This window comes from Capricornis sumatraensis, chromosome 15 (genome assembly GCF_032405125.1).
Source record: "Capricornis sumatraensis isolate serow.1 chromosome 15, serow.2, whole genome shotgun sequence".
Lineage (NCBI taxonomy): Eukaryota > Metazoa > Chordata > Mammalia > Artiodactyla > Bovidae > Capricornis > Capricornis sumatraensis.
This window is the reverse complement of record NC_091083.1, coordinates 20,329,208-20,348,973: the sequence shown is the minus strand read 5'-3', so window position 1 is coordinate 20,348,973 and position 19,766 is coordinate 20,329,208. Positions and strand designations below refer to the sequence as shown.

Below are 19,766 nucleotides of genomic sequence, written 5' to 3'. Positions count from 1 at the left end.
ACCAGGTTAAGCATTCTTAGTTCCATTCTTACAAAGCTAATTCTGCTGTGTACCTTGGTCAATTTATTTCTGTGACTTAGTTTAAAAAACTGAACAATGTAGGAAGCCAGTCAAAAAGCAAGGGTATGAGCATGAGTATTCACCTGGGATTTCCTCTAGGCAGAGAGGTCAGAGGTCACAGCATGGATAAGCGCCCTCACCACCCACAGCAGATCTGGTCAATCTATCCCTAACCATCCTTTAGCATTGACTGGTTTCCTTTAGCATTGACTGGTTTGATCTCCTTGCTGTCCAAGGGATTCTCAAGAGTCTTCTCTAGCACCACACTTTTAAAGCACCAATTCTTTGGTGCTCCACCTTCTTTGTGGTTCAACTCTCACACTTGTACATGACTACTGGAAAAATCCTAGCTTTGAGTATATGGACCTTTGTCAGCAAAGCGGTTTCTCTGCTTTTTCATACACTGTCTAGGTTTGTCATAGCTTTCCTTCCAAGGAGTAAGTGTCTTTTCATTTCATGACTACAGTCACTGTATTCAGTGATTTTTGGAGCCCGAGAAAAGAACATCTGTCACTTCTACACTTCCCCCTTCTATTTGTCACGAAGTGATGGGATGGGTGCCATGATCTTAGTTTTCTGAATTCTGAATTTCAGGCCAGCTTGTTCACTCTCCTCTTTCACCCTCATCAAGAGCTCTTTAGTTACTTTATGCTTTCTGCCATTAGAATGGTATCATCTGCCTATCTGACGTAGTTGATATTTCTCCCAGCAATCTTGATTCCAGCTTGTGATTCATCCAGCCCAGCATTTCTCATAATGTACTCTGCATATAAGTTAAACAAGCAGGGTGACAATCTATAGCCTTGACATACTCCTTTCCCAATGTGGAACCAGTCCATTGTTCCATGTCCGGTTCTAAGTGTTGCTTCTTCACCTGCATACAGGTTTATCAGGAGACAGATAAGGTAGTCTGGTATTCCTATCTCTAAGAATTTTCCGGTTTGTTGTGATTCACACAAAGCCTTTAGCATCTCAATGAAGCAGAAGGAGATGTTTTTCTGGAATTCTCTATGATCCAATAGATGTTGGCAATTTATCTGCGGCTTCTCTGCCTTCTCTAAACCCAGATGTGCATCTAGAAGCTCTTAGCTCACATACTGCTGAAGCCCAGCATGAATGATTTTGAGCATGTGAAATGAGCACGACTGTGCGGTAGTTTGAGCATTCTCTGGCACTGCCTTTCTTTGGGATTGGAATGAAAACTGACCTTTTCCAGTCTTGTGGCCACTGCTGAGTTTTCCAAATTTGCTGACACACTGAGAATAGCACTTTAACAGCATCATCTTTTAGGATCTGAAATAGCCCAGCTGGAATTCCATCACCTCCACTAGCTTCCTAAGTAGTAATCCTTCCTAAGGCCCACTGGACCTCACACTCCAGGATGTCCAGCTCTAGATGAGTGACCACACTGTCATGGTTATCTGGGTCATTAAGACCTTTTTTTTTTTTTAAACAGTTCTGTATATTCTTGCCACCTCTTCTTAATCTCTGCTGCTTCTGTTAGGTCCTTACTGTTTCTGTCCTTTATCGTGCCCATCCTTACACGAAATGTTCCCTTGGTAACTCCAATTTTCTTGAAGAGATCTCCATTCTTTCCCATTCAATTGTTTTCTTCTGTTTCTTTGCACTGTTCATTTAAGAAGGCCGTCTTATCTCTCCTTGCTATACTCTGGAATCTGCATTCAGCTGGGTATTTTTCCTTTTCTCCCTTGCCTTTCACTTCTCTTCTTTCCTCAGCTATTTGTAAAGCTCCTCAGATAACCACTTTGCCTTCTTGCATCTCTTTTTCTCATCAGACTGGACACCAACAAATTCATTATGGTGTCCAGCCTACTCCATCTTCAATCCTTCCCAGAAGCTTAGGCTACTCAGTCAAAGATTTTTTTTTTTTTTTTCCCAAGTCCTGATCCCCAAAGGAAGATTCCTGGCAGGGAAAGGACCTACCAAAAGGGTTTTTAAAAAATGAGTCTCCTTGTTAGGAAAAAAAATATTTCTCTTGCCAAATAATAGATAACATAAATGACTTGGAGATCCAAACGAGAACCGATTTATCAAGGATCTACATCAACAAAATGAAGAATGTTTGAATGGCATGTGGAGAGGAGAAAATGGGGTGTCTGGCACAGCCACTGTTGCTACAAGCTGATATCTCAGGGCGACGGGTTCATCAAGGGGCAATAACGCTGCTGCACCCCCAAAATGGCAGAGGCTGACCTCTTTCCCATGCCAGGAGACACGAACGATCAAAGGCTCAGCACGGATTCCCCCGGGGAGCACCGGCTCCTCTGTGTGCTGCCTATCGGTCATGACCCGCTCAGCAGCCTTCCTCGTCAGTCTTCAGGTCAAGGATGGGATAGGAAGACCAGGCATGGCAGACCCATGCGGAATAGCCAGAGTGTGAGGTCCACGAGTTCTCACTTCCGACACGAGTTCAGCCCAGAGCCGACCTTCTAACCGAGAATACCAACCCAGTCAGAGCCTTTCAGAGCGTATTTTCCGGTCCTCAAACGTGCCCAGTTCCTGTGTCTGCACCCCTCCCCTGGTTGGGGCGCTGTCCTCTGGCTTCTCTGCTTATGTTACTCTTTCCCAAACTTCTGGATAGCCTTGGGATGATGGTCCCTCCTTCCTGAATACCCTATCCTCCTCAATGGTGGTTTCATCCCAGGAACTATGAGAGCTGGACAGCCTTGAGTGTCTCTCAGTCTACTTAGGAAACTGCTTGTCCCACCATATGCACTGTACTCTGATGAGAGGTATCCTGTCTTTGTCATCTTGATTATTTTCAGCACCACACACAGTGCCTGGAATAGAGAATGTACTCAAGAAATGCCAGTTGTTGACACCAATAATGATGAATTTGAGCCCTATTATGTAGCAATTTATATCTAGGATTTGGCCTTTCACTCATAATAATCTGAGCATTGTGGAAGGTATAAGTGAGATGTCCAAAGTCCATTTGTTCTCTGCTTGAGACTCTCTGAGCTCTGGAAGGTACCAAGGAAGATGAAAACCCAGGCTGCCACTTTTAAGTCTGACACAATCATGAAATCAACCTGAGATCAATCCTTGAAGCAAAGCTAGTGATGACCAGGCAACCAAGTTTCAGCTTATCAAGTTTATACTTAACATGAAAACAAAGAAATACAGTATTTCTTTGCTAATGCTCTATGGGAATCCAGCCAAATATTATATTGTATACTGCACTGATAAGGAGTGGGATGTATTCATTCTACTGCTCAGCTCATACCCAATAAACCTGTCAGTATCTCTATCCCAGATTTCTGAACTTCACACGTGCTTACCGTAGTCAATGGGTGTCTCAAAGGCGACTCAAGTTCAACATGACCAAAATGAAATTCCTAATCTCGCCTACTCCCTAAATTGTTTCTGCATCACTCTCCTAGCATCTGTCCTTAAGTTGGGTTTATCCTTGAAGCATCTCTACCCTTCATCCTTCACATCCACAGTATATATACCATTTCACCTCCATCCCTGCCCCCATGGCAGAAGCAATCATCACCACTCATCCAACCTAAGCCTCTGAACCATCTTTGCTCTCCACTTCTGCCCTGTCTAATCCCTTGTTTGAAGAGTAGCCAGAATAATATTTGAATGAGAATCATTGTAGTACACAATATAATATCTGGCTGAGTTCAAGTAGAGTGCAGGGTGAAAATCAGATCAGGTCACACCTCTGGTCAACTGTTCTTTGACTTCGCACTACAACTTGGGTTAAAAATCTAAGTTTTGGGGACTTCCCTGCTGGCCCAGTGGTTAAGACTCTGTGCCTCCACTGCAGAAGGCACAAGTTTGACCCCTGGTTGGGGAATTAAGCCATGTAGTGGGGCCAAAAAAAAAGAAAAAAACATCAGTTTTCTTTCAGGTCTCCCCTTCCTCTGGCTCTTGCTTATATCCTGTCTTGATTCTCTAACCATGTTGGCCTTCTGATATTTTCCTACTAATGCGCCATGGCAGACACAGTGTATTACCTACAGCAAATCCATTTCTTGCCTTCTTCCTCACTAGCAGAACTCCGATTTCACTCAAAATACACTGCACTGTTATACAAAGGTTTGATATCATTATTCTAAAGTGTGTGCCAAGCCTGACCTAAAATGTCCATGTTTCAAGGGGATTCTGCTTTAATATTTTCACTAAGCTGAGGTCAACCAAACAGTTTACTGTGGACTAAATTGTGTAACCCAAAGCCATATGTTGAAACCCTACCCTCAACATGATGGTATTTGGAGATAGTGCCTTTGAGAGATAAGTACGTTTAGATGAGGTCATGAAGGTGGGGCCCTCCTGATGGGATTAGTGCCCTTAGAAGGAGAGATACCAGAGAGCTTTCCCTCTCAGCAAGAGGGGGAGGACACAGCAAGATGGTAGCCATCTGCACACCAAGCCAGGAAGAGGGTTCTCACCAAGAACCAAACCAGCTGGCACCTTGGCCTTGGACTTCCAGCCTCCAGAACTGTGAGAAATAAATGTCAGCTGGTTATGTCACTCAGTCTGTGGCATTCTGTTAAAGCAGTATCCGCTAAGGCACCACTGCTTGGCTTTAAACTGCTTATCCTAGCAATGCAGTACATACCTCCTCTCAGGTATTCTGACATATGGTACCCCAGGGCCAAGACTTCAGGGGAATAATTATATATAGACACTAATGCAGACCAGAGCAATGGCTCAAGATTCAGAACAGATGTAATGGAACAAATAAGCAGAAGGCCAGGGAAAGGGTCAGTTTTTCACCTAGACCCATGGAAGATTTCTCTAGATGACATCTGCTTTGGCGCTTTGCGGGAAGAGGACTGGCTTATCGCTCATTTCTCTAAGTCTTTCACAGTCAAGCTAGTCAAGGATAAGAGCTTTAGTTGAGGGTTTAGGGAGCCAGGGAAACAACACAAGGCCACGGCCAGTGTCTGCTCACCCAGGACCCTCCAACACAGTACGCAAAATTGTATGGGTGTGAGTTTATAGGGAAGAGGATACACAGCTTCATTAGATTCCCAAAAGGGTCTGGAACCCACCTCCCTGGATCACACTACTGCAGAAGATTGCCAAAGTGCCTCAGAATTGAAAGCACTCTAGGTGCAATGTGTTAGCTTTGTATAATAGCTCAGATGAATCTGGCTTTTACCTAAATTCCATAAGTGGGAGCCCAACACGCAAGTACATCATAACAGATAAAATTCTCCTGTGATAAGAATCTACAAGAGCTGTCAGCTAAATCCTCATTAAATTGCACAAGTTGCCAGTTGAAAGGATGCTGTAGAAAGACTATTTGCTTCCCAGATAATGAGACAAAACCAATACAGGGGGGTGTTTCCAGTCTTTCTCCCATCACAGTCTCTCCTAGCCTCTTGGGTGTGGTGGGCTTTGTCAGTGAGAGAACACTCCCTTCCTTGAGGATGTTAAGGAGAAGAAATTCATCTGCTATCAGTTAGGGACTCACTGACCTAAACCTACCCTGAAAGTATGCTCCATAATAAGTGTTTGAAAATATCACTACAAAAAGAAACTATAACTTAAAAATAACTTTATAGTGAACTTAAGCAAATCAACACATAACTATAAAAAGGAGGAGAAGGGGACGACAGAGGACGAGATGGTTGGATGGCATCACCAACTCAATGGACATGGGTTTGGGTGGACTCTGGGAGTTGGCGATGGACAGGGAGGCCTGGCGTGCTGCGGTTCATGGGGTCGCAAAGAGTAAGACACGACTGATGACTGAACTGAACTGAAAATAAGTGCAACAGGCCTATGACCGTGGCGTTCCCTGGGTCGCAGAGATAAGGCACCTGAGAAGAAGTGAGGAATTCCAAGGCTAAGTTTTGGTTTTCATCACATTTTTCTTACTGTGATTTCTCTTTCTAATACATGATATTTGGTCTTAGTTGCAGCACCTGGGCCCTTTGCTGCAGCACACAGGCGCTCTAGTTTTGGCTGCAGGCTTAGGTGCTCCATGGCACGTGGGATCTTAGTTCCATGACCAGGGATTGAACCTGTGTCTCCTGCATTGCAGGGCAGATTCTTAACCACTGGACCACCAGGGAAGTCCCTCTTCCTGTGATTTCTGTTGGATTTGCCCTAATATTTTCATATTGGTTTGTATCCTCAAGCCAAGGTAGATGAAAAGATGCTCAACATCACTAGCTGTAAGGGAAAGACAATCAAGCCCACAATGAGATATGACTTCATCTTCCCACCTAATAGGAAGGCTATTGTCAAAAAATGGAAAAAAATTAATTGCAAGGATGTAGAGAAATGGGACACTTGTGCATCCCTGCTGGGAATGTAAAATGTTGGTGTTGCCTTAGAAAACAGTATGACAACTCCTCTAGTAGTTAAACACAGAATTACCACATGACTCAGAAATCTGAGGATACTCTCAAAAGCATCGAGGTATTACTACACCCGCATTCATAACAGCATTACTCACAATAGCCAAAAGGTGGAAATAACCCAAGTGTCCATCGATGGATGAATGGATAAACAAAAATGCAGTATATACACACAATGGAATATAAAGTGAAAGTGAAAGTGAAGTCGCTCAGTCGTCTCCGACTCTTTGCAACCCCATGGACTGTAGCCTACCAAGCTCCTCTGTCCATGGGATTTTCCAGGCAATAGTACTGGAGTGAATTGCCATTTCCTTCTCCAGAGGATCTTCCCAACCCAGGGATTGAACCCGGGTCTCCCACATTGTAGACAGACACTTTACCGTCTGACCCACCAGGGAAGTCCCAATGGAATATAAGTCAGCCTCAAAAAAGAATGAAGTTCTGACACACACTACAATAGGAATAAACCCTGAGGACATTATGCTAAGTAAAAAAAAAAATAGACAAAAAAGGACAAACATTTTATGATCCCCCTTCCATGAGATACCTAGAGAAGCCACATTCATAGAAGCAGAAAGCAGAGTGGTGTTGCCAGGGGCGGGGGGAAATGAACGAGAGTTGACATTTAGTGGGTTTCTGTTTGGGAAGATGAAAAAGTTCTGGAGATGGATAGTGGTGATGGTGGTGCCATACTGGCAATGTACTTGATGCCACTGAATTGTACTCTTCAGTTCAGTTCAGTCGCTCAGTCGTGTCCGACTCTTTGTGACCCCATGGACTGCAGCACGCCAGGCCTCCCTGTCCATCACCAATCCCAGAGTTTACCCAAACTCATGTCCATTGAGTCGGTGATGCCATCCAACCATCTCTTCCTCTGTCGTCCCCTTCTCCTGCCTTCAATCTTTCCCAGCATCAGGGTCTTTTCCAATGAGTCAGCTCTTCACATCAGGTGGCCAAAGTATTGGAGTTTTCAGCTTCAGCATCAGTCCTTCCAGTGAACACCCGGGACTGATCTCCTTTAGGATGGACTGGTTGGATCTCCTTGCAGTCCAAGGGACTCTCAAGAGTCTTCTCCAACACCACAGTTCAAAAGCATCAATTCTTCAGCATTCAGCTTTCTTTACAGTCCAACTCTCACAGTTAGAAATGGTTAAAATGGTAAATTTTGTGTTCAAAATAGAATGTATATTTTGTTACAATTCCTTTTAAAAAGAAAAAAAAAAGAAGCCAAGATGGCAAGTCATACTTACAAGATGTAGGCGATCACCCCGATGGACCAGCAGTCGACGGCTTTGCTGTAGGGCTTCTGGGCGAGGACTTCAGGAGCTGCGAGACAACAAAGGAGAGAGACAGCCAGACCATTTAAATGACAAGAACATAAGGCGGTCTGGGGGCGCCTTTTCACTTTTTTGGTCTGCTTCTTGGGCTTAACTTTCTTTGATTCTAGAAACTGAGAAGAAACATGCAATCTGATATATCTGTTGACTTCTGTAACTGGACAAAAGGGGAGAGTTCACGTATGTGTATAACTGGAGGCTGTAAATCAATCAGCACGCACTGCACAGGAGATAGTTTACGTCAGTGCTGTTCTAAAGCTCAGACCAGACAGAGAGGAGGGAATACCCAATCTGGGGCCCGGGGTGTGACGTCACCTCAAATCAGTTCAAGGAAGCATTTCTGGCCCCCGTCTAGGGTCCTCCTAGGTGCTGTGGGGTGAGGCAGGTGAACCCCCCTCCTCCTGCCTTCATGGAGCTTATAGTCAAGATTAGACTTAAAAGAAGTCTCCAGGGTCCTGCCTCGTCTGCTCCTAGCTCCTTCTCTAAGGTTTTGGATGGGTTATCTGTCACTTGTGCCATTTTATTTTCTCATCTGTGAAAGAGGAAAAATGCTACGTAATCTCATTTCCTGGTTCTAACACGCTATTCATCAAGACTCGCCTGTCCAGTGCCTTGGTTTATTCTGTATTATTTCCTGTTCCTGGCCTGTGGCTACTGCCCAATGTTGAACAACCCACCGGGTGTATGACACTTAGCACAGTCTGCTGTATGTATTTGTGCAAAGAGTAAACAAATATAGAAAGGGAAGCAAACCTTCTTCACAAGTAAAACCTCCTTTTTATGCAAACACATCTGGTTGAAGTGTCTAGGATAGACTCTGCAGAAAATTTAAGAAGGTAGAGAAATAGAAATAGCTCCAGGTTACACGGTACTTGTCACAGGCTGATCTGTGTTCTGTGGGCTGGGGATGCATTAACCCCCTACAACTGCATTGGTGGGAAAGAGCTTAGTTACCATTATGCTGTTTCCCAAGTTACAGGTAGGGGTGCATGGGGCCTCAGAGAGTAGGGCACTTTTCCACAGCATCCAGCTACCAAGAGGCTCTACACCAACTTAAAAGTTAGTGTTTAGTCGCTCAGTCATGGCCGACTCTTTGCGACCCCATGGACTGTAGCCCACCAGGCTCCTCTGTCCATGAAAGTCTCCAGGCAAGAATACTGGAGTGGGTTGCCATACTTGATTTCACCTGAATTAAGCGCCTCGGTCTCATCCTGGTCATTCGTAAACGTTCTCTACTGTCCTTCCAAGAACTCTGCACCTCAACAGTAAGGAAAATGAGCCTTGGACATGTGCCTTTTCTTTTTGATTTTAACTAATTAACTAACCTTTGGCTGTGCCAGGCCTTCGTTGCTGCTCAGGCTTTTCTCTAGTTGCGGGGAGCGGGGGCTACTCTCTAGTTGCGGAGCAAGGGCTTCTCACTGCGGTCGCTTCTCTTGTTATGGAGAATGGGCTCTAGAGTGTGTGGGCTCAGTAGTTGTGGCACATGGGCTTAGCTGCTCTGTGGCATGCGGGATCGTCCTGGACCAGGGATCAAACCCAGGTCTCCTGCACTAGGCAGGCAGATTCTTGAGCACTGAGCCACCAGGAAAGCCCTGAGATGTGCCTTTTCGGACAACACCCAGGAGATATGGCTCAGGAGATACTGAACACAATTCAGTCTCATACTGTTCCTGCTCTTTCCACTGGAACCTACTGACTATGAAGGTGAGCGTTTCTTCAGTCTGAAAGAAAAGCCCTTTTGCAGAAAAACGAACAGGTAAGTCCTCTTACCCTGTTGCAGATACCTTCCTGAGCAAGAGGGAGAGACACAAACTCCTGTGGATGTTTCTGCTTATGATGGTAAGAAATACAGTCCACGGATAACTCCCAAATCTAATTGTAGGTCTCAGCCCCAATTCCTCCAATCACTTAAAAAAAACTTTTTTTTTTTAACAAGAGCAAAATAAACACATTTCTACATCTTTGCTACATTCACCTTCAACTACAAAGCTAGGGAACCCACCACCTGGAGAAATGGCCCTTGGATAACTGGGAGCTGGCTACAGCCATCGTTTCTTTTCTCCGGAACTGTTCAGAGCCTGTTACTCAGATACTTCTATTACAGCAACGGATGACAGGGAGCCATTTCCCACAGCAAACTAATTTAGGAGGTAGGCGGTCTCAGAGCTGATGTTCTAGTCTGAGTGGCCACAAGGGCACAGGTGGTGGGAAGGGCCTGTTTCTGCAAGGAGCTTAGTTTTGAGCCTTCAGGGCCATCCTCGTGGCCTGATGAAAAGTTCAAAAGAAGCAGAAAAGGCTCACAGAGCAACGTCTGATCCAGGTCCATGCATGCATACTAAGTTGCTTCAGTCACGTCCAACTCCTTGTGACCCTATAGACCATAGCCCACCAGGCTCCTCTGTCCACGGGATTCTCCAGGCAAGAATAATGGAGTGGGTTGCCATGCCCTCCTCCAGGGGATCTTCCCGACCCAGGGATCAAACCTGTATCTCTCATGTCTCCTGCCTTGGCAGGCAGGTTCTTTGCCACTAGTGCCACCTGGGAAGGCCCTGATCCAGCTCCACCTCCCCGCAAAGCTGACAGCAGATGTCAGGAGCACCAAGCAGGTGGGGAGAGGCCCCAGCTTCCATGTCACGTAGTCTGTCGGGCTCTTTAGGGGCACGACAGTGGTGCCCAAACACTCCACGATACCAAAGGATGAGACCCAGCCCCAGCAAAGCACGCTGCACTCCTAGCAAGAGCTAATCCTCTGTGTTCTCCTCCTGAGCACTCCATTCTCACAGTCTTCCAGTTCTATGAATGTGGGAGGAAGAATTCTTTAAAAAAAAAAAAAAAATCCTCCTCCTCAACATCATCTGTTAGAAAACAGAAAGTACTGGCCACCATCCACTGTTCAGCAAACAAGGGAATAAGAACACGGTTTCCCTTTTGAAATCCACATGCCTGGGGACACCTGCCCATCAAGCCCTTGGACTGCAGTCTGACAAATTCCGAGACTTGAAAAGCAAGTGGCTGAATTTTATGCAACTTGGAGCATGGATGTTACTGGGGATGTTTAGATTCTTGAAACCACAGATGACACCTAATTTTTTAAAATATGAGATTTCTGTTTAAATAATACACTTTTAACATCAAGTAATGCTTTTTTATTAAAAGACCTGATATAGAACAACTGCAAGGATGTTAGGGAAAAGTTCTAAATGATGGGTATCCACACTGGGGGTGGAACTCTATGTACTTGTCCCAAACATGTCTTGTCCTCTTGACATTGTGTCTTCTCTGGGTTATAGCAACTGCCGCAAAACATAAATACTTTTTAATCAACTGGCACCAGAGCCATTTGCCCTCTGGTGAAGTTCTTCATTGCACTTGAACCAAATCCAGAGGGTGAAGCCAGATATCATGCAATATCATGATAAAAAAGACAAAGCAAACTGATTTGGAATTAAAATTCTCACCAACTCAGTATATTCTTAAAATTGCATGATGGTGCACACATGAATTGCTTAAATTCTGTTTTCTCTTGAGAACCAAATTCTGTTTTCCTGGAATCAAATGTTCTTTCGGTCATGGTTTGAACAAGCCCACCTCGCTTTAAATGGCTAACTTTTCATCTCATAGTAATTCTTGGAAAAAATAAACGCTCAGGCAATATTCAAAACCTTCTGGACAAATAGACATCGTGACCAAATCATGATGAGCCCCTGAGGTCATGGGGGGATGTTTTTCCTCCTAGTCTCCATCTGAGTTCTGCACTTGGCTCTATCGTTCTGTCAGCCGGTTTCACTCCTCTGGTCTTTGGCCCTCCTACCCTTCCCCCTCCCACCACTGTGGCTCAGACAGTAAAGAATCTGCCTGGAATGCAGCAGACCCAGGTTCAATCCCTGGGTCGGGAAGATCCCCTGGAGAAGGGAATGGCAACCCACTCCAGTGCTCTTGCTTAACGAATTCCACGGACAGAGGAGCCTGGTGGGCTATATAGTCCATGGGGTCTCAAAGAGTCGGACATGACTGAGTGGCTAACACTACTCCCACTCCCCTGGTCCCTTTCAAATATAGTGCTGGGAGAATTCCTTTTCTCTGATCTTTTTTTTTTTTTCCTCTGATCTTTTGAAAGACCAGTTTTCATTCTGAGAATCAGCCAAACTCCCTCATGTTATGTTATCAATCTTATACCATTGGCGAGAACTCACTGTAATTCTAAAAAGTCACAGCACCCAACTTACAAACTTTCAAACAACAATTGAGGGCGATGGCGGGACACTGTCCACCTGGAGCGTCAGGAAGTGATGAGGGTTCTCTGTGCCACTGCCATCCCATCTCACCCCCGGCACCCGCAGGAGCTGCCGATTAAGAACTTTTTCATCAAGCAGAAATAATTTTCTCTAATTGTACCCAGCACGATTCACGTGTTGTGGCAGGTTGGCACTGACTCTAGCCACCCCCACACCGTCTAACTGAGGGTGGCTTTGAATTGAAATAACTTAGCTGAAGCTACTGACAAAGGGCGCAGTCACGGAGAGGCACTGCGGCTTGTCTGCGATGCCATCAGCCCCCAGGCAGAGCAGGAGAGGGCTTGATTTCGAGGCACAGACACAGCAGAAGAGGAAAACTCAAGGGAAAGAATTCCCTGCAAGCCCAATGGTTAGGACTCCATGCTCCTAATACAGTGGGTTCCATCCCTGGTCAGGGAGCTAAGATTTTGCACGCCACATGGTGCAGCCAAAAACAAACCAAAAAAACCTAATTTCTTTTCTTTAAAAGACTCAAGTTGGGAGGGCACACATGTTCCTCCAGTGCATTTTAAGGCCTGGACCTTGGGGCAGTCAGTAGTCATCAGTGGCAGTAGAGGTGTCCACCCACCCAAAGTGTTGAAGGGACAGATCCAAGATAGGTGGCAGGCCCAACCTCCTGATGCATCTTAGGCTTGGCCGAAGTCAGCCTTTTAGAGGTGGAGAGAGTAGGGGTGGGTGTCAGCAGCACCACCTGGGTGACTTGGGTGGAACCTGACAGTTGGGTTCCCAGGTCCATTCATCACAGACCTGTAATCCACTAGCCTCCAGCAGGCTCCTACGGTACTTTATCCATTCCTTTACTGCGGTGTGAATCACATTGTCAGCACCAGACTTCATGCTGCTAGACTGTATTTTCAGGCATAGTACATGCTGATTATTCATCAAATGGTGATACAACTGAATCCAACCCACTCCATATACACATGCCATTATTTCTACAAGAAAATGTTGCCCAGGACTTCCCTGGTGGTAGGTGGATACGAATCCACCTGCCAATGCAGGGAACATGGGTTAGATTCCTGGTCCAGGAAGACTCCATATGCTGAGGAGCAACTAAACCTGTGCACCACAAGAAGAGAAGCCACTGCAATGAGAAGCCGAGCGCTGTAACCAAAGAAAGCCTATGTGCAGCTACAAAGACCTAGTGCACCCAAAAAAAGAAAATTCCAGAGATGATTTACAAATAAACTTAGCTGCCTCAAATCTTTTCAGTGAGCAGCCATAGGAACCATAAAAAAGGAAAGAAAACATAAAACATAAAAAGAAGACAAATTTTGGGTTGCAAGCCGCTGTCATTTGGGAAGTCCCTGTATTATGTACATTGTTGTTCAGTTGCTGAGTCTGACCCTTTGTGACTCCATGGACTGCAGCGTGGCAGGCTTCCCCGTCCTTCACCACCATCTCCTGCATTTTCTCAAATTCATGTCCATTGAGTCAGTGATGCCATCCAACCATCTCATCCTCTGTTGTCCTCTTCTCTTCCTGCCTTCAATCTTTCTCAGCGTCAGGGTCTTTTCCAGTGAGTCAGCTCTTCACGTCACGTGGCCAAAGTATTGGAACTTCAGGTTCAGCAAAAGTCCTTCCAGGGAAATTTTCTTTAGAATTGACTGGTTTGATCTTCTTGCAAACTAAGGGACTCTCAAGAGTCTTCTTCAGCACCACAGTTCAAAAGCATCAATTCTTCAGTGCTCAGCATTGTTTATGGTCCAACTCTCACATTCATACGTAATTACTGGAAAAACTATTACTTTGACCAGAAGATCAATTGCTAAATACCTTTCCTTAAGCAAATTATTTCTGACATGAATTTGGAGGATAAAAGAAGCAGAATTATCCCTAATTCTCTGAACGTGGGTTTGTCATTCACCCTGCTCTCCTTTTAAAAGCTTTTCTTGAAGGGATTTCAGAATTATTAATACTAGTTCTAGGGCTAAACAGCAAAAAAGGTAGTCTAAGTGATCTCTCAGAACCTCCTTCCTAGATCTTGGGGCTATTAATTCAGATTTTGGGGGGGTGCTATTCCCAATAGAAACAGTATCCCATCAGCTGAATTTACACCAGTAAATAGAAGTCATCTCCATGTAAGCCACACAGCCTCGGCAGAGCCTCCCACGAGCTCCTGGAAGGATCTGTGGACAGATGTTCCGCCTTCTGAGCCCTAGGCTTACCCCACGCTCTCCAGTGAAACAGTAGGTTCCAAAATGACAATAATTAAATTTACTGTTATGAGACTCACTACCAACCCACTGTGGAAAATTCCACTTGGTGGGAAATGTCTCCTATAAACCAAGCTGTTCTATATTGATTTAGAGCAAGGATTTCTGGTAAAGGGAAGGACTCCAGAGATTTCAAAAAAAAAAAGAAAAAGAAAAAGAATTCCAGAAACCTTTCATGTTGTTTTTAAAACAATTAAGTTGCCCATTTTCCTTACTGAATCAGAGAGAGAGAAAAAGGCCTAACCAAGTGGAATTGGAAACACGGACAGTGGCTTGTGGGAGTGGGGGCCACAGTCATCAATCCTCAGGCTCTAATAAAACAGAAGAGGAATTTTCCCTTTCCCTGCATCCAAGGATGTGCTGCAGAGAGAGGGGAGACTGAGACCTCGCCGTGTTGCCACGTTCATGTTCAAGGTGATTTGTTTCCTCCACGGATGTCTGAGGACCACTCCTCTCCATAGGTCAAAGATGACCACTTCTTGGGGAGAAGAGGGGTGCTGGCAGGAGGGGGTAGCCCAAGGTGGCAGGAGCAGCCCTCAATGCCGGAAAAGAAGAGCCAGTGGTCCAGAACCACAGTGGGGGTGCTTCTCCTTATTCAATCGCTTAATGGGTTGCATCCCACTTCAGGCACTGGCCTATAGGTGACCGCAGCATAGCTGGCCCCTGCCCCCAGGGCACACCTGTTCTGAGTCATTGAGGGTATACACAAGCCTCAGCCACCTTCCTAAGGACGATGATTATACTCAGACAAGATCATGGCAGGTTTGAGAGGTGGTGTTGATTTTTAAATTTAACTCATTTGAAATCCAGCTCTGAAGATACTGAAGTTACTCTAAAGTGAAAGTGTTAGTTCCTCAGTCCTGTCTGACTCTTTCGTGACCCCATGGACTGCAGCCTGCCAGACTCTTCTGTCCATGGGATTCTCCAGGCAAGAATACTGGAGTGGGTTGCCATCTCCCTTCTCCAGGGGAATCTTCCTGACCAGGGATTGAACCCAGGCCTCCTACATTGCAGGCAGATTCTTTATAGTCTGAGCCACCAGGGAAGCCTTAAAAATATTCAAGGAAAAAAATAAATTACCTCCAATAGTCAAATGAAAAATAAGGTGAAAATAGATAGTGAAAGATACAACCGGGGAAAGAAATTGCTGTGGCCAGTGGTGTTGTAAGAATATGCCTTCATGTTGTACTGTAAGAAAAAAGTAATAGGTGTAGAGAGAAAAGAGTAGGAGAGGTCTGAAGGATGTGGAATGGTTGCCAGGATTTAGGTTCTTGTAACAGAAAATGACTTTAGTTGCCTGGATATAAGAAGTGTTAAATAGCTGGGTACATTGGCTTTTCAGTGAAAGAAACCTAGGCTCTACCATTTACTGCATGTGTGGACATGGGTAAGTCCCTTAATCTTTCTCAGCCTCCATTTTGCTCATCTGTAAAATGGGAACATCAATAGAGCCCAACTTTGAGGACTGTTATGAGGCTTAAAGGAAATAAGCAGCACATAACTTTTGGGTATAATTAGTAGTTATTACGTAAGGAAGAGAAGTTGGTAAGATCAAGGGAGCAAAAGGAATGTAGGCTTTATCACTTTCTAGAATTAAGGCTGGATAGATAGATTCCTGATATCATGTAGTACTTTCCTTTGATTCTAGCTTAACATAATGGAAATGATTCATAAAGGAAGATTTCCACCCTTTTGATGAAAACCCTCAAAAGTCAGGACTGAGCCAGGCTCACACAAGACTAGAAGGGCAGGTCGGGAGAGCTCGAGTCTTAGAGCTGGCAGGAGCCAGGTGGACCCTTTGTTCATCTAGTTAGGGATCCCTGTGGTCACCTCATCACCAGCACATTTACATCATCCCCTCTTGGTGCAACACCAGCCCTGACCCAGTAACAGGAACAGCCTGTTCATCACGGCGGACTGACAGTGGTGTGAGCATGAGGACCACTTTTCCTGGTATCAGAGATCCATGCGATGGCCGGGGACTCTGGCTGTGAGTGACACCTTCACAGCTCTGCGTCTACTGAGGGAAGGACAGACTGAGGTCCTTCCACATTTCCCCCCCAGCCCCCACCTCCCCTACACCCACCCTCTCCTACCTCCAGGCCAGGGGTCATCAAGGTTTCTATCTCCATCGCCCTGAGCCCTCCTTATCCTTTGAGCAGTGACAAGGGTGCAAAGCCCAGTTCTAACCAGTTCTTGCTTTCATGGGCCTCAGTGTTAATTCTTTTTTAAAGAAGGCTGAAAATTATTCTGGAAGACTGGTTATAAAAATGCATATATCCTAATTTTTTCCCCTAAGTTTTCCTTTATTGAAATATAGTTGATTTATAATGTTGTATTAGTTTCTGGCAAAATGATTCAGTTATATATGTGTGTGTATATTATTTTTCATATTCTTTTATACTATTGTTTCTTACAGGATATTGAATACAGTCCCCTGTGCTATGCAGTAGGACCTTGTTGTATATCTGTTTTATATATAGTAGTTTGGATCTGATAATCCAAACTGGTAACGAATCCCTCCCCCAAGCTTCTTCCTTGGTAACCATAAGTTTGTTTTCTACATCAATGAGTCTGTTTTGTAAGCAACTTCATTTGTGTCACATTTTAGATTCCACACTTAAGTGACATCATATGTTGGTATTTACCTTTGTCTGATTTACTTTACTTAGTATGATAAGCTCTAGGTCCATCCATCCATGCTATTGAAAATGGCATTATTTCATTCTTTTTATGGTTAAGTCTGGGCTGGAAGAAGCACAAGCTGGGATCAAGATTGCTGGGAGAAATATCAAGAACCTCAGATACGCAGATGACACCACCCTTATGGCAGAAAGTGAAGAGAAACTAAAGAGCCTCTTGATGAAAGTGAAAGAGGAGAGTGGAAAAGTTGGCTTAAAGCTCAACATTCAGAAAACAAAGACCATGGCATCTGGTCCCATCACTTCATGGGAAATAGATAGGGAAACAGTGGAAACAGTGTCAGACTTTATTTTTTGGGGCTCCAAAATCACTGCAGATGGTGACTGCAGCCATGAAATTAAAAGACGCTTACTCCTTGGAAGGAAAGTTATGACCAACCTAGATAGTATATTAAAAAGCAGAGACATTACTTTGCCAACAAAGGTCCGTCTAGTCAAGGCTATGGTTTTCCCAGTGGTCATTTATGGATGTGAGAGTTGGACTGTGAAGAAAGCTGAGCACCGAAAAATTGATGCTTTTGAACTGTGGTGTTGGAGAAGACTCTTGAGAGTCCCTTGGACTGCAAGGAGATCCAACCAGTTCATTCTAAAGGAGATCAGTCCTGGGTGTTCTTTGGAAGGAATGATGCTAAAGCTGAAACTCCAGTACTTTGGCCACCTCATGCGAAGAGCTGACTCATTGGAAAAGACTCTGATGCTGGGAGGGATTGGGGGCAGGAGGAGAAGGGGACGACAGAGGATGAGATGGCTGGATGGCATCACCGACTCAACAGACGTGGGTTTGGGTGAACTCCAGGAGTTGGTGAAGGACAAGGAGGCCTGGCGTGCTGCAATTCATGGGGTTGCAAAGAGTCAGACATGACTGAGTGACTGAACTGAACTGAGTATTCCACTGTTCATGTATGTATACATATGTATATACACACCACATCTTTATTTATTCATCTGTTGATGGACATTGAGGTTGCTCCCCTGTCTTGCTATTGTAAATGGTGCTACTGTGAACACTGGTGTGCACTGCTTAATTCTCTGGAATGTGTTAAACTGCTGCCACGTGAGCCATTTCTGAGATAGAGCTGATGGCACCCTCAGAGCAGAGGCACCTCTACCTGTCTTTGAATGAGCTTCTGTTTTTTAAAAATGAACTTGAAACATCCAACTTACTATGTAGCCTATGACATCAGCAGACAGATAGGCAGGCAGACGGGCAACCTGCCAGTCTATGGCTTAGTCTAAGGTTCATCTGTCGCTCCCTGTGGCTGACCTTGCTGAAGTCCCATACATTAAATGGCACAGTATTTGCATATTATTTACAATATTCTCCTACAAACTTCAAATCATCTCTAGATGACCTGTAAAACCTTATACAATGTTAAGGCTGTATAAATCACTGCTGATAAGCAACAAATTCAAGTTTTGCTTTTTTGGAGCTTCTTCGCAATTAAAAAATATTTTTGATCTGCATTTGGTTGAATTCAAGAATGTGGAATCTGTGGATCCAGATGGTCAACTGTAATGTTATGGATGTATGTCCCAGGACACTTGAACCAAGTCTTCCTGTCCCTGAGGAATCTCCACAGGTGGTGAGAAGGGTCACAGCAACTCTGCTGGTGGATAAATGGATAGAGCCTTAAACCAAACTGCAATATAGTTCCAAAGGGTTAGTGACATCTGTGTGTCATCGAGGTGGCAAGAAGGACTTCACTGAAACAGTGGGAGATACAAACCACTATATATAAAATAGGCAACCAACAAAGACCTACTGGATAGCCCAGGGAACTCAGCTCAATATCTTCTAATAACCTATAAGGGGAAAGAATCTGAATAAGAATAGGTATTAATACATAGATATAGACGGGCTTCCCTGGGAAAGAATCTGAGTAAGAATAGATATTAATACATAGATACAGACGGGCTTCCCTGGTAACACAGCGGTATAGAATTTGCCTGCAGTGCAGGAGACCCAGGTTCGATCCCTGGGCCAGGAAGATCTCCTGGAGAGGGGTGTGACAACCTACTCTACTACTCTTGTCTGGAGAATGCCGTGGACAGAGGAGCCTGGCAGGCTAAGTCCATAGGCTCCCACAGAGTCAGACATGGCTGAACAGACCAAGCAGCAGCAGCGCCAGCAGATGTAGATGGGCTTTCCCAGGTGGCGCTAGTGGTAAAGAACCTGCCTGCCAGTGCAGGAGACACAAAAGACGCGGGTTAGATCGCTGGATTAGGAAGATCCCCTGGAGAAGGAAATGGCAACCCATTCCAGTATTCTTGCCGGGAGAATCCCATGGACAGAGGAGCCTGGCAGGCTATAGTCCTTGGGGTTGCAGAGTCGGGCACTACTGAATCGACTTAGCATGCACGCATACATAGATATGTATAACTGAACCACTTTGCTGTACACCTGAAACTAACACATTGTAAATAAAAACATAGTGGGAGAGAAAGAGGACATTCCTTCCCAGTAGTGACCTGTTCAGACACAGTAAATAAAATTTTAAAGATCAAGGAAAATAAGATTCAGGCGTATATATCAGAGGAGAATCCAGCCTCGGAGAGAGCTGCATTACAAAGAGGAGGCGGTATTGAACAAGTTTACTCAGATCTGCTTCCTGCCAGTAGAATTTTCAGCAGGAGGGGTATTCAAAAAGAAAAAAACCCTCAGTGAGGGGCTTTACTGTGAGTATAATGTTGCTTCACCTGGATTTAGAGTATTGCAATCTGGATCGCAAACAAAAACACAGCTGAAATACAGAATCCTTCCTTGCTGGTGGTTTGTCTTCAGCCCGAAGTTGCACAAGTCAGGAGGAGC

At 44.8% G+C, this 19,766-nt stretch overlaps 1 protein-coding gene across 1 annotated transcript in view; it reads right to left on the bottom strand.

Moving 5' to 3' along the window:
- The window catches only part of CAMK1D (calcium/calmodulin dependent protein kinase ID), a 387,071-nt gene that overhangs the window by 23,996 nt on the left and 343,309 nt on the right, over window positions 1-19,766 (bottom strand). Inside the window, exon 6 of the mRNA XM_068987483.1 lies at window positions 7,658-7,733. Coding sequence (XP_068843584.1) covers window positions 7,658-7,733 — 76 coding nt within the window. The remainder of the gene's footprint in view (window positions 1-7,657; window positions 7,734-19,766) is intronic.